General features: G+C 43.6%; 1 protein-coding gene across 1 annotated transcript in view; it reads right to left on the bottom strand.

Annotated features, from left to right (window-relative positions):
• Positions 1-11,889, bottom strand: part of LOC309568827 (tumor necrosis factor receptor superfamily member 8-like) — a gene marked incomplete at its 5' end in the record, with an annotated part of 38,097 nt that extends 26,208 nt beyond the window's left edge. Inside the window, 3 exons of the mRNA XM_082274613.1 lie at positions 2,148-2,276; positions 11,716-11,794; positions 11,860-11,889. Coding sequence (XP_082130739.1) covers positions 2,148-2,276; positions 11,716-11,794; positions 11,860-11,889 — 238 coding nt within the window. The remainder of the gene's footprint in view (positions 1-2,147; positions 2,277-11,715; positions 11,795-11,859) is intronic.
• Between the last annotated feature and the right edge of the window lie 1,426 nt (positions 11,890-13,315).

Genomic DNA, 13,315 nt, shown 5'->3' with positions numbered 1-13,315 from the left:
CACTGCCAGTGTATCTTTACAGTAACAGTGCATATGTATAGCACTTATTACTGTAGAAATGTCACTGGTAACCCCAAAAGTGTCAAAAATGTCAGTCAAGGGTCCGATCTGTCAGCCCAATGTTGCAGTACCGCAAAAAAAATCGCAGATCGCCGCCATTACGCGTTAAAAAAAAAACAAAAATGACAAAAATCTTTCCCTTTGTTAGTAAACGCGATAACTTTTGCGCAAACCAATCAAAATACGCTTTTTGCAAATTTTTTTACCAAACATATGTAGCATAAAACAAATTGGCTGAAAATGTTAAAAAATTTTGATTTTTACATTTTTTTGGGGGGGAATTTCATATAAAAAAATGTGAAAAATATTGTTATTTTTGCAAAATTGTCGCTCTTTTTTTGTTTATAGCGCATGATCAAAAAAATCGCACAGGTGATCAAATGCCACCAAAAGAAAGCTCTGTTTGTGGGAAAAAAAGGACGTCAAATTTGTTTAGGCACAGCGTTGCACGACGTGCAATTGTCCGTTAAATTCACGCAGTGCCGAATCGCAAAATACCCCCTGGCCAGGAAGGGGGTAAAATCTTCCGGAGCTTAAGTGGTTAAAGAGGAAGTAAACTTCCATCTATTATTTGTACCTATAGGTAAGCCTATAATCAGGGCCGGATTAAGAGCATCATGGGCTTGGTGCTGAGGATTTTGAAGGGCCTTAAGGGCCGTGCCTTGCCATGCACCCAGAGGAGGAAGGGTGCAGCCATGCATGCCTAATTCAACATGGGATGCTGTCTCTGAAGCCCATAAACACATCCATGCATCGGCAACTGTCCCTCCTTGTCCGGCCTTCGCGCTGTGTGGGGAGGTTCTGAGGGTGCTGCCTGGGGAAGCGAGCATAGAAGCCAGACTTCTGTGTTTACAAGTGACAGAAGAACGGTAACAGTGAATATGGCCAACCCGGGGCCTATATAAAAGGTAGGGGCCTGGAGCTGCAGCTCCAATAGCCCCTACGTTAATCTGGCCCTGCCTATAATAAAGCTTACCTATAGGTAGTGTAAACATCTCCTAAATGTGTACTGTTTAGGAGACATTTACTGTATATGCAAGGCGAACCGATGACGTCATCGGCGCATGCGCTCTAAAGGAATAGCCACCGGTGTTTCTTTAGAGCCCTGTGCCGTGAACGGCGGCTCCCGCGCGCATACCCAGGAGTGATGTCACGCGGCTTCTGCCAGTCACATAGCAGGAGTCCGCGGACCGGGAAGACGGGGTGAAAATGTATGCGGCCTCCAACGGAGACAACAAGGGCTTAGTTTGCAGGTAAGTTTCACACAATGTGCTAGTATGCGATGCACACTAGCACATTATGACTTTACTTTGCAGGTAATTAAAAAAACATTGGTTGACTCTCTCTTTAATGCATAGAATGCATTACGATAAAAAAACCTTCTGCCTTTATAACCCCTTTAACTGAACAAGCTGAAGTTAGAAGCTGATTGGTTACTATGCACAGCTGCATCAGATTTTGGATGCTGTAGGTTTAGTAAATAACCCCCAATATCTTGCTGTAACAGTGATAAGCAAGTATAAGTTTTGGGTGGAAGAACTTGACTGGACTGCACAGAGTCCTGACCTCAACCCGATAGTAGAACACCTTTGGTATGAATTAGAGTGGAGACTGTGAGCCAGGCCTTCTCGTCTACATAAGTGCCCAAGCTCACAAATGCCCTTCTGGAAGAATGGTTAAACATTCCCATAGACACTCCTAAACCTTGTGGACAGCCTTCCCAGAAGAGTTGAAGCTGTTATAGCTGCAAAGGGTGGGCCAACTCAACATTGAACCCTATGGACTAAGACTGGGATGCCACTAAAGTTCATGTGCGTGTAAAGGCAGGCGTCCCAAAACTTTTGTTAATATAGTATATATATATATATATATATATACTGTATATATGTTTTTTTTTTTTTTTAATGGTGCTCTATGTGGGCCCTCATGTAGAAGTCCAGAGTGTGTCCCTGTGTTTGGCCCCTCTTCAGAATGCTAAATTAATTCTCATTGGTTGAAATCGGAACTGGCACAGCATATACACAGAGCAGGGAGAGCAATCCCTTATGATATGTAGGACCATCTTGACAAACTATAGAAGCCATTACCTGTATTACACTTGTTACAAGTTGCACATTGAGGAGGTGATCTGTTCCAGTTAATGAACTCGCCGGCACTACAAGGCTCTGCACAATCCTTATCAATGTCCTCAATACATTCGGAGCCTTTCACCATACCTGGAAATGAATTAAAAGGTGACAACAGTGGAAAAAGGTCAAATTCAGTCTTGTATCCCCTAATGCTGTCAATGGAGAGTAATTATTTCAATATTTTCCAAAAGTAATTTGATGTAATTTTCACATTTCTAAAGATTTGTAGGTTAGTCACTAGAGTACTTTAGCTATTATAGTGACCCTACCTAACATCTGCGTAAATAGATACCAGCCACAAAGGGACTGTATTGTTTTCAGTGGGTCAGCTGACTCATTGACTTGCATTGAGAGAAGAAGCAGTAAAACACAACCATTGTACAGTGCTGCAAAGCAGGAAACAGAATATGTAAAAGCAACATGGTTTCCCCCATGTACATATGTGATAAGAAACTATATATATAAACAGGACTTAAAAATAGAAACAAGGATTTAAAGTGTTACTAAACCCAGAACCCGCATTCACTAAATCTGGTCTCCCACAGTACACAGAACATGGAAATGCAATTATTTTAGGAAGTATAAACTGCTAAATACCTTTTCCCATCAGCAGTATATAGCAGTCTTGTCACTTGTATCACTGTCTGGTTAAAGCTTTTAGGAGGAATTTCCATTTTCCCCTGACCCACTGTCTGGACAGTGCTGATTGGTCCTGTGCTGATCACATGCACTCTCCCAAGAAAAAAAACTCTCTATTAACCACTTGCCGTCTGCTCACTCGAGCTCTACTGCGGCAAAGTGGTTCGTTATTGTCTGGCGACGTAGACCTACGTCGCCAGACACTCCCCTTTCTCGGCGGCGCGTGCGCGCCGCTGGAGGCTCGCTCCCGCTGTATTCAGTCACAGCGGGAGTTGGGCCAGGGGAGGAGCGGCGGCGATCGTGTGGAGTGTGGAGATCCCACTGTTTTCAGTCACAGCGGGAGTCGGGCCAGGGGAGGAGCGGCGGCGATCGTGTGGAGTGTGGAGTGTGGAGATCCGCCTGCTTGTGTAAACACAAGCGGGCGGATCTCCTAAGTGACAGGCAGTGACAGATTGCAGGGTTCAGCATAGCTGAACCCTCGATCTGTCCTTGTGTCACTCAGTCACCTCCCCCCACACACGTCAGTAAGCACCAGGCATACATTAACCCCTCCGTCTCCAATAAAATTAACCCCTTCCCTGCCAGTGTCATTTTTACAGTAATAGTGCATATATATATATAGCACTGATTACTGTAGTAATGTCACTGGTACCCCCAAAAGTGTCAAAAATGTCAGTCAAGGGTCCGATCTGTCCGCCGCAATGTCGCAGTCCCGCAAAAAAAATTGCAGATCGCCGCCATTACTCGTTAAAAAAAAAACACCAAAAATGACAGAAATCTTTCCCTTAGTTAGTAAACGCAATAACTTTTGCGCAAACCAATCAAAATACGCTTATTGTGATTTTTTTTTTACCAAACATAGGTAGCAGAAAACAAATTGGTCAAAAATTTTAAAAAATTTAGATTTTTACATTTTTTGGGGGGAATTTCATATAAAAAAATTTGAAAAATATTGTTATTTTTTCAAAATTTACGCATTTTTTTGTTTATAGCGCAAAAAGTAAAAATCGCACAGGTGATCAAATACCACGAAAAGTAAGCTCTGTTTGTGGGAAAAAAAGGACGTAAATTTTGTTTGGGTACGGTGTCGCACGACCGCGCAATTGTCAGTTAAAGTCTCACAGTGCCGAATCGCAAAAAGTGGCCCAGACGTAAGACAGCAAAATCCTCCAGTGGTAAAGTGGTTAATACACACCAAACTGAGCATCTGCAGCCTGACCCCCTAATGCTCTGTTCTATCAGGAGATGGTCTGGAGTCAGTGGAAGAAGGGGAGGATCAGAGAAGACAGGATCATACAGCCTTTATACACAATGTGGAGGATTAACCCCGGATTAACCAGCGGATCGGATGGGATGAGAATTTCCCATCCGATTTCCCCCATAGAGATGCATAGGGAACTGACAGCTGTGTCTCCGGAGACAAAGCTGTCATCCTCCTGCTCAGCGGGGGATCGGTGGATTGATCCCCCGCTGAGAAAAAGGGACTCCGTCCGACGGACAGAGTATGTGGGGCCTTAGGTTCCACAGTGAGTATAACAAGCATGCTTTACAGAATATACAGACTGATTTTACTGTTGTTGGTTTAGTAACACTTTGAGGGCAGACATCAAGCAGTCTTCATGCGTAGTAAAGAAAACAAAAAAAAACAAAAAGACATTTCTTTAGGCTGGGTTCACATATCTGCGAATTGGATGTGGGTTTCCCCACATCCAATTCGCATGACATGCGAGTGTGCTCGGCTCACAATGGAGTCGGTTCAAACAGGTCCAGGGCGTTCGCGGTCCGCATTCCAAAAGGGTCCTGTGCGTCTTTGAGTCCAGTTCAAGTGGGAATTCAGATAAAAACTCGGACCTGATTCGTACCTGGACCAGTGAACAGGGATGCACCGGACCCCATGCTGCGAACCACGGCCGCACATATGTGAACCCGGCCTTAAAGTTTTGCCGAATGAATGCAGTGGCTCTTGTTGAATACTCCTATAACAAGTATTTTCTTTGTTTGTTGGTTTATTTTAAAAAATACTTTTAAAAAATTCTCACCTGGCCCTGGTAACCTCAATGATATTATCTCCATCTGATGCATATTTTGAAGGTTAAATGATATAACTGTGGTTGTAACGACTGTGGTGTAAAAACAGCCATCTAATCCACTAACTTGCCATGTATAGCGTGGAGCAACGTACCCAAAATAACCAAAGGGAAAAAAATGGTATGGAAGGGCCCATACAAAAGAATGTACCTAGATCAGCCTTTCTGAACCTTTTCGACACAGAGGAACCCTTGAACTAACTTTCCAGTCTCAGGGAACCTCTGCTAAAAATGAATATACTGTATATACAACTCATGTTACATTAGTGTGATGGTCAGTGGGAAGAATGCTCCTTATACTTGTGGTCATTGGGAAGAATCACCCCCTTACAGATAGCTAAAAAGATTATGGTGTCAGTGAGAACATATTTGAGAGGCAGAAATTGCTCATTACTGAAGGAACCCCTAGTAACCTCTGAAGGAACCCCCCGGGTTCCATGGAACCCTGGTTGAGAAACCCTGACTTAGATGATCCCAGTAGTTTAATTAAAAATTACTTTATTTGATTTATATTAAATGCATGAAAAATATCACATAGAAAATTCAATACCTTCACCAATCACCATAAGAAAAATGGCAACGTTGTCAAAATATAAAAACATGGAGTCCGGACTCATAACCGTAACTTATTGATAAATGGCCCTGTTTGATCTCACTTGTCTGTATTCAGCAAAAGTTTCCACTGCTAAATAAAGCAATGTGCAAAAATTGCAGGTAAAATGGAGCGTGACCATAACACAGCATAGGATTTTGAAGGTTGCATGTCTAATCTTCATCAACTGCACCCTCCTGCACCACCTCCCTTCCCCAGGCCTTAGCCCATGTTAAAAATGAGGATATTCGTTAATTGCTGATCTCATTTCAGAACTGTCACCAACTTGTCAGCCCTGACCAGGTTCTGAAAGTTGAGACAGATTCTGAAACCAAAAGACAACTGCGGCCGCGGAAGCTTATTCTTATAAATAGAAGTTTCGAATAGCTTTACATTTTTTTATTGGGGTGCGCCATTTCTCATTTTTAGCATCATTTCTCTCTGTTTAAAGTTACTGTAACATGACTGTGCTCGTCGACCAAAGGAAGCATGTAGAGTAACCGCAAAGCCGCCCGTTAACTCCGGAGTTTCAGAAGATTTCACTGCAAGAGTCAGGGCAAAAATGGTAAATGTTCTCATGTATAAATAGGTTATATTGATATGCAGTATATATGTCTACCGTTGGATCACATGACATTGTCTGCTGTGGCTAGCCGTGACCATGGTCAGTAAGGATCTAAGTGGTGCACCATGACACTGCTCAAGCTGTATTTTTACTATTTATTTATTACAGCTACATATACAGTATAGCATCATCAATTTACGCAGCGCTTTATATACAGTAATTCACAAAATTAAATACACCCCTCACATTTTTGTAAATATTTTATTCTATTTTTTCATGTGACAACAAGGAAGCCTCTTGTAAAGATGATGCACAAGAAAGCCGGCAAACAGTTTGCTGAAGACAAGCAGACTAAGGACATGGATTACTGGAACCATATCCTGTGGTCTGATGAGACTAAGTTAAATGTATTTGGTTCAGATGGTGTCAAGCATGTGTGACGGCAACCAGGTGAGGAGTACAATGACAAGTGTGTCTTGCCTACAGTCAAGCATGGTGGTGGGAGTGTCATGGTCTGGGGCTGCATGAGTGCTGCCGGTGTTCCGTGAGAATTACCTACCCGTGAGAAAAACCTACCCCTCGTCACTTCCGGTTGCACGGCACTGTTTGTAACGCGGCGTGTACATTAAAACAGCTGTGCTGCAATAACAGTCATCTCCACTCCTGTCCCTGTCACTTCCCTCATCTCGGATAGTAAATATAAAAGCAGCGGCGGGTGTATGAGAACATAAATCACGGAGCCGCCAGCCGCTTTTATATTTACTAGCCGAGATGAGGGAAGTCATAGGGAAAGGAGCGGAGATGACTTATATTGCAGCCGACATGTTTTAATGTAAGCGCGGCGTGGGTAGTTTTTTTCCACGGATCAGTCATAATATCCTACTAGTGCGCATGCGCACTACTCAGCTCCTCAGCTTTTACATTAGGTTGCCGGCGCTCTGAGCATGCGCACTGCTGCGCTGCTCAGCTGTTCCCGGCCGGAAGTGACGAGGGTAGGTTTTTCTCACGGGGTAGGTAATTCTCACGTTACACCGGCACTGGGGAGCTACAGTTCATTGAGGGAACCATGAATGCCAACATGTACTGTGACATACTGAAGCAGAGCATGATCCCCTCCCTTCGGAGACTGGGCCACAAGCCTGTATTCCAACATGATAACGACCCCAAAAACACCTCCAATACGACCACTGCCTTGCTAAAGAAGCTGAGGGTAAATGTGATAGACTGGCCAAGCATGTCTTCAAACCTAAACCCTATTGAGCATCTGTGGGGCATCCTCAAACGGAAGGTGAAGTGGAAGAGGACTCCAGTGGCAACCTGCAAAGCTCTGGTGAACTTCATGCCCAAGAGGGTTAAGGCAGTGTTGAAAAATATTGGTGGCCACACAAAATATTGACACTTTTGTCACAATTTGGACCTTATTTCACATAGGGGTGTACTCACTTTTGTTGCTAGAGTTTTAGACATTAATGGCTTTGTGTTGAGTTATTTTGAAGGGACAGTAAATTTACACTGTTATACAAGTTGTACACTCACTACTTTACATTGTAGCAAAGTGTCATTTCTTCAGTGTTGTCACATAAAAAGATAGAATAAAATATGAAGGGTGTATTCACTTTGGTGAGATACTGAATATATTGTACATTCACATTAGTCCCTGCTCTCAAAGAGCGTACAACCTAAAGTCCCCAATTCACATTCATACATACACATACTAGGGCCAATTTAGACAGGAGACAATTAACCTACCAGAATGTCTTTAGAGTGTGGGAGGAAACCAGAGTATAAAGGAACATATCCCTATGACCGCACATCCGTATCATCCCAGGTGTAATGGTGAGTGGCAACCTCAGCCTAGACCCCGGCCAGGCCATGCCCCACAACGCGTTTCGCTCTGCCCCTCCGGCCTTGGTTATGGGTATGGAGATCCCAGGTATGGGGGAGGGAGTTTTTATGCATCATACCATGTCACATTTGGTGGAAAAAGATTATCGGGTGTGTGTGAATCTGTTACATAGCTGTATGAAGAACATAAAGAAAACCGGAGTAACCGGAGGAAGCCCACACAGGCACAGAGAGAACATACAAACTTCAGGCAGGTGGAGCCATGGTTGGGATTTGAACCAACAACCCTAGTGCTGCTAGGTGTAATACTAACAGCCACTGTGCTGCACAAGTATTATGGCAAAAAATGTAAATGTGGCACCAATGATGACTTCCTGCATAGTCATGTGACAACACTGTAAAAGCTCTTTGTTTCTGAAAACAGAGGATTATGGGAAACAATGCAACAATAGCAGCAAAAACGATTCAGCGAGTTTATCCTCCTGCAGAATAGTTAGAAACAATGCAAAGGTGGCAGTGATGATAATTTTGCAAATATATGATCCTACTGGACCGTCATGCCACTAACACTGGCTTCATGTCTCTCTTTATAGGAAATTGTGAGAAAAATTGTGAGAAAAAGGTATCTGACCACAACTTAAGGTTTCCTGACTTCTCTATTCCATGTTAGCAAACTGAGGCAATGGAGTTGTCTCTGCTGCTGACAACTTCATAGGTCTATAGCTAAAATTTGACTCTCTTCAAGAGACCGCATTCTCATATCCAGACCTCTAAACTAAAGATGGGGACTCGTGTGGCCATTGAGACACGTCAAGAGAGGAAAATAAAAAGTGTAGATACGATTTTCTATTTTCCTGAAGTCTGTCAGCTTCTGTCAGCATACTGATGGGGAATAAGTAGAAGAACACAAGGGAGGGAATAATGTACAGTAAAACCTTGGATTGCGAGTAACTTGGTCTGCGAGTATTTTACAAGACGAGCAAATTTGTTTTATAAATCTGATAGGTAGCGGTATTTTGATAGAACAACGCCCCCCTATGTTTCTTTTAGGAAAGATTTACTTTAAGAAGGCCTTTTGAGTGTCCTCCCTTCTTTACAAAATTTAGATTCTCCCGATGTTGGAATGCCCCTTTCCTCTGTTCCCATCCTCCATCTTGGTCTCACCATGAGGAGTTGGTCTTCTTGTTTGATTTCTAGGCCAGTTGTTCCCTGGTCTTATTAAAATAGTAAAAGCTGAAGTTTAATCTGCTTATATTTTGAGTTTCTAGGTCTTCCCCTCATCAGTATGCTTCAGAAATGTTTAAATGGTAAATTTCAATACATACTTTATTTTAAACCCAATTATGTCATCACTGGATCTATGTGCTTTTCTATGTAATGCAGGCAGAAGGTGGCTGGTGGGAGGGGCTGGAATTATGCTGTACTTTTCTGAAAAGTCTTCAGTCCTGATGCAAGCAGTGGCCTTGCTCTTAGGAGGGGCAATGCCGATATTAAAACGCCTCCATAGATGCATGTCAGCAGGGCCGGGACAAGTGGTGGGCAGGAGGGGAGGCTGCCCTGGGTGCAAGGAGTTTCTGCAGGGATGGGGGCACCTGACCCTAACCCTAAGGTAAGGGGGGGGGGGGCAGTTAGGCATATTTTCCCTGGGCGCTGGATGACCTTGTCCAGGCACTGCATGTCAGTGTGGAGGAGTGGGTGTTGCTAGACAGGCTGTATTTACATGCAGACCTCCCTTGGTAATGCAAACACGTAATGCCAACCCTGCATCAAAGAGATGAAATGCAATAATTGAAGGGAGCTGACCAGGGACAGTCAGGCCGGGGAGGAATAGGTTATAGATAATGCTTATATTTCATCAGGATGCAGTGATGTATAACAGCAGTCAGGGGGTGCTGTAACATAGTAATTGATAGTTTAATACAATGTGGCAACACATGAGGATGGTCAGAAAAACAGAAAAAATACATGTAGCAATCTACCTGATGCTGCGCACCACAACACACGGTAGTGCGGTAATGGGAGTTGGGGTTCACTGCAACATACGAACATCACAGCTGCTTTGCCTTAGTGCATGGGACTCCAAACTTATCAGCGTGATGACTATATCACATCATTTATAAGTATTCAAATCTAAATGAATAATATGTTTTTTGTAGCATAAAAGTCCAAGTAAAATCCGCAGCTTGGAGTTCCAGCCTAAAAACGAAAATTTGACATCCGCTTGCTCTAAGTAACCCGAAAAAGAATTGGATAATCACAATTTTTTTTTTTTTTTTTTTGCTTTACTTACCTTGTTTTTGAAGAAAATATACTTACCTTCCTTCCACTTCCTCCCTCTGCGGCCGCGGCCCGCGCCTTCTCTTCCTGCTTGCATTGACTTCTGGGAGATGAACGTCATCAATCCCAGGAGTCAATGCGCCTGCACCGGCCCCCTCGTCAGTTCCGGTGCAGGCGCGTCATTCCCTGCTAAACAGCTTCTTGGCATGCACCGGAAGTGACAAGCGGGGCCGGTGCAGGGCATTCTGGGACTACAACGTCACCGAAGAGGACGCTCCGGCTTCAGCTGCCCACACCTGAGATGGCAGCGCTGGACAAGACATTTTCAAGGTAAGTATTTCTTCTAAAGGTAAGTGCAACCCAGGACAGTTCAGAGGCTATTGTTGCTTAAATGCACTAGCCCTGACTGTCCCGGGGGTATTTTTATTGAAAAAAATGTTTTGAGGCCTGAACTCTGCTTTAAATCAGGGTCCCCATCAGAGTCCCATGTTACATCAGGGTCCCCATCAGAGTCCCCTGTTACATCGGGGTCTCCATTAGAGTCCCAATTAGAGTCCCCTCTCACATCAGGGTCTCCATTAGAGTCCCATGTTACATCAGGTTCCCCATTAGAGTCCCCTGTTACATCAGGGTCCCCATCAGAGTCCCCTGTTACATCTAGATCCCCATCAGTGTCCCATGTTACATCAAGATCTTCATCAGAGTCCCATGTTACATCAGGTTCCCCATTAGAGTTCCCTGTTACATCAGGTTCCCCATTAGAGTCCCCTGTTATATCAGGGTCCCCATCAGAGTCCCCTGTTACATTAAGATCTCCATCAGAGACCCATGTTACATCAGGGTCCCCAACAAAGCCCCCTGTTACATCAGGGTCCCTATCAGAATTCCCTTTTACATCAGGGTTCCCATCAGAGCCCCTGTTACATTAGGGTCCCCATTAGAGTTCCATGTTACATCAGGTTCCACATCAGAGTCCCCTGTTACATCAGGGTCCCCATCAGAGTCCCCTGTTACATCAGGATCTACATCAGAGTCCCCTGTTACATCAGGGTCCCCATCAGAGTCCCCTGTTACATCAGGATCTCCATCAGAGTCCTCTGTTACATTAGGGTCTTCATTAGAGTCCCCTGTTACATTAGAGTCCCCATTAGAGTTCCATGTTACATCAGGGTCCCGATCAGAGTCCCCTGTTACATCAAGGTCCCTATCAGAGTCCCCTGTTCCATTAGGGTCCTCATCAGAGTCCCCTCTTACATTAGGGGGCCAGTTAAAATCTTGCAGCGAGCCATTGTTTGGAGACCCCTGATCTGGAACATGGAGGTAAATGCTGCAATATGCATAGGCATGGACTATAATAGAGCTGTGTTTAGATCGGTAAAAGAAATAAAACAGCCGTATGGATCGGGACCAGGTGTTTTTACATCTGTGTGCATGAACATTTCAGCTGTATGTATTGCAGAATCTATAAGTACTATATAAACATTGGCAATAAGTAATAAATCCACATATTTCTTCACTGACCTTCAGGACACTTCCCACAGCATCGTCTGAGAGTTTGGTTGTAGTATTCATGTTCACGACATGCTGAACTGGTCATTACCTAAAAAATAAAAAGGCAGAATGTTCTGGGACAATAGGACATTGTGAGTTTAATCAAAAACTTACACCATGCTTGTTCCAAGATGCAAGATCCATACTGCAATCCTTACACTTCCTTAACCACTTAAGGACCAGGCCTATTCCTGACACTTGTTGTGTACAAGTTAAAATCAGTATTTTTTGCTAGCAAATGACCCCAAACCCCCAAACATTATATATCATTCTTTAGCAAAGACTCTGGAGAATAAAATGGCGGTCATTGCAATATTTTACATCACATGTTATTTGCGCAGCAGTCTTTAAAACCTAAGTCCTTTGGAAAACATACATTTCACTGCATTAAAAAAAAAAAAAATGTATAATGTGTAAGATAATGTTACGCCGAGTAAATAGATACCCAACATGTCATGCTTCAAAAGTGCGCACGCTCGTGGAATGGCCACAAACATTGGTACCTAAAAATCTCCATAGGCGATGATTTTACATTTTTTACAGGTTACCAGTTTAGAGTTACAGGGGAGTTCTTGGGCTAGAATTATTGCTCTCGCTGTAACGATTGCGGCGATACCTCACATGTGTGGTTTGAACACCATTTACATATATGGGTGTGGCTTGCGTATGCGTTCACTTCTGTGTGCGAGTTCGGAGAGACAGGGCGCTTTACATTTTTTTTTTATTATTTATTTTACCTTTTATTTTTACACTGTCCCTTTAAAAAAAAAACATCCCTTGAAATAGAAATAAGGAAGACAGGTCCTCTTTAATGTGAGATCTGGGGTCAAAAAAGACCTCTGATCTCACATCTACCCAAAAAAAATAGTAATGTTTTTCATCACAAAAAAAATGGGCCCTTTAAGGCCGTTGGGAGGAAGCGATGTATGACGTCGCTCTAGTCCTCCAAGGCAAAAGAGTCGAGTGGGGGGCCAGCTTGCCCTCCCTCGACCTTGTGCCTAAAAGGGTAGAGGACCGGTTTATTTTACCTGCTACCGACGGCTCCAGTAAGCAGGGAAAATGACTGGGAAGCGGCCGGAGGGGGGGAGGCACCTCTCCCGTTGCCCATAAAAGTGATCCTGCAGAGAATCTGCCATTCGGACCACTTTTATGAGAAAGAGAAAAGCCCACAACGTAAAAAAAAAACTAGGGTTATGGCTGCCATAAACCCGGTACCTAACGTCAAAGTAGCGACGAATAACTGCGGCTGGCGGGCCGGAAGTGGTTAAAGTGTTAGTAAACCCAGGGGCCTGCACTTATTATATCTGGTCTCCCACAGTACACAGAACATGTAATTATTTTAGTAAATATAAACTGCTAAATACCTTTTCTCATCAGTAGTATATAGCAGTCTTGTGACTTCCATCAGTGTCTGGTTAAAGCTTGTAGGAGGAGTTTTCGTTCTCCCCTGATTGTCCTATGAAGCTGCAGGACACCTGACCCTCTGTCTGGACAGTGCTGATTGGCCCTGTACTGATTACATGCACCCTTGCAAAAAAAATTCTCTAGCAATACACACCAAACTGAGCAT

Source organism: Pelophylax lessonae, assembly GCF_965119305.1.
Source record: "Pelophylax lessonae genome assembly, chromosome: 12".
NCBI lineage: Eukaryota > Metazoa > Chordata > Amphibia > Anura > Ranidae > Pelophylax > Pelophylax lessonae.
This window is presented reverse-complemented; position numbering and strand designations above follow the sequence as displayed.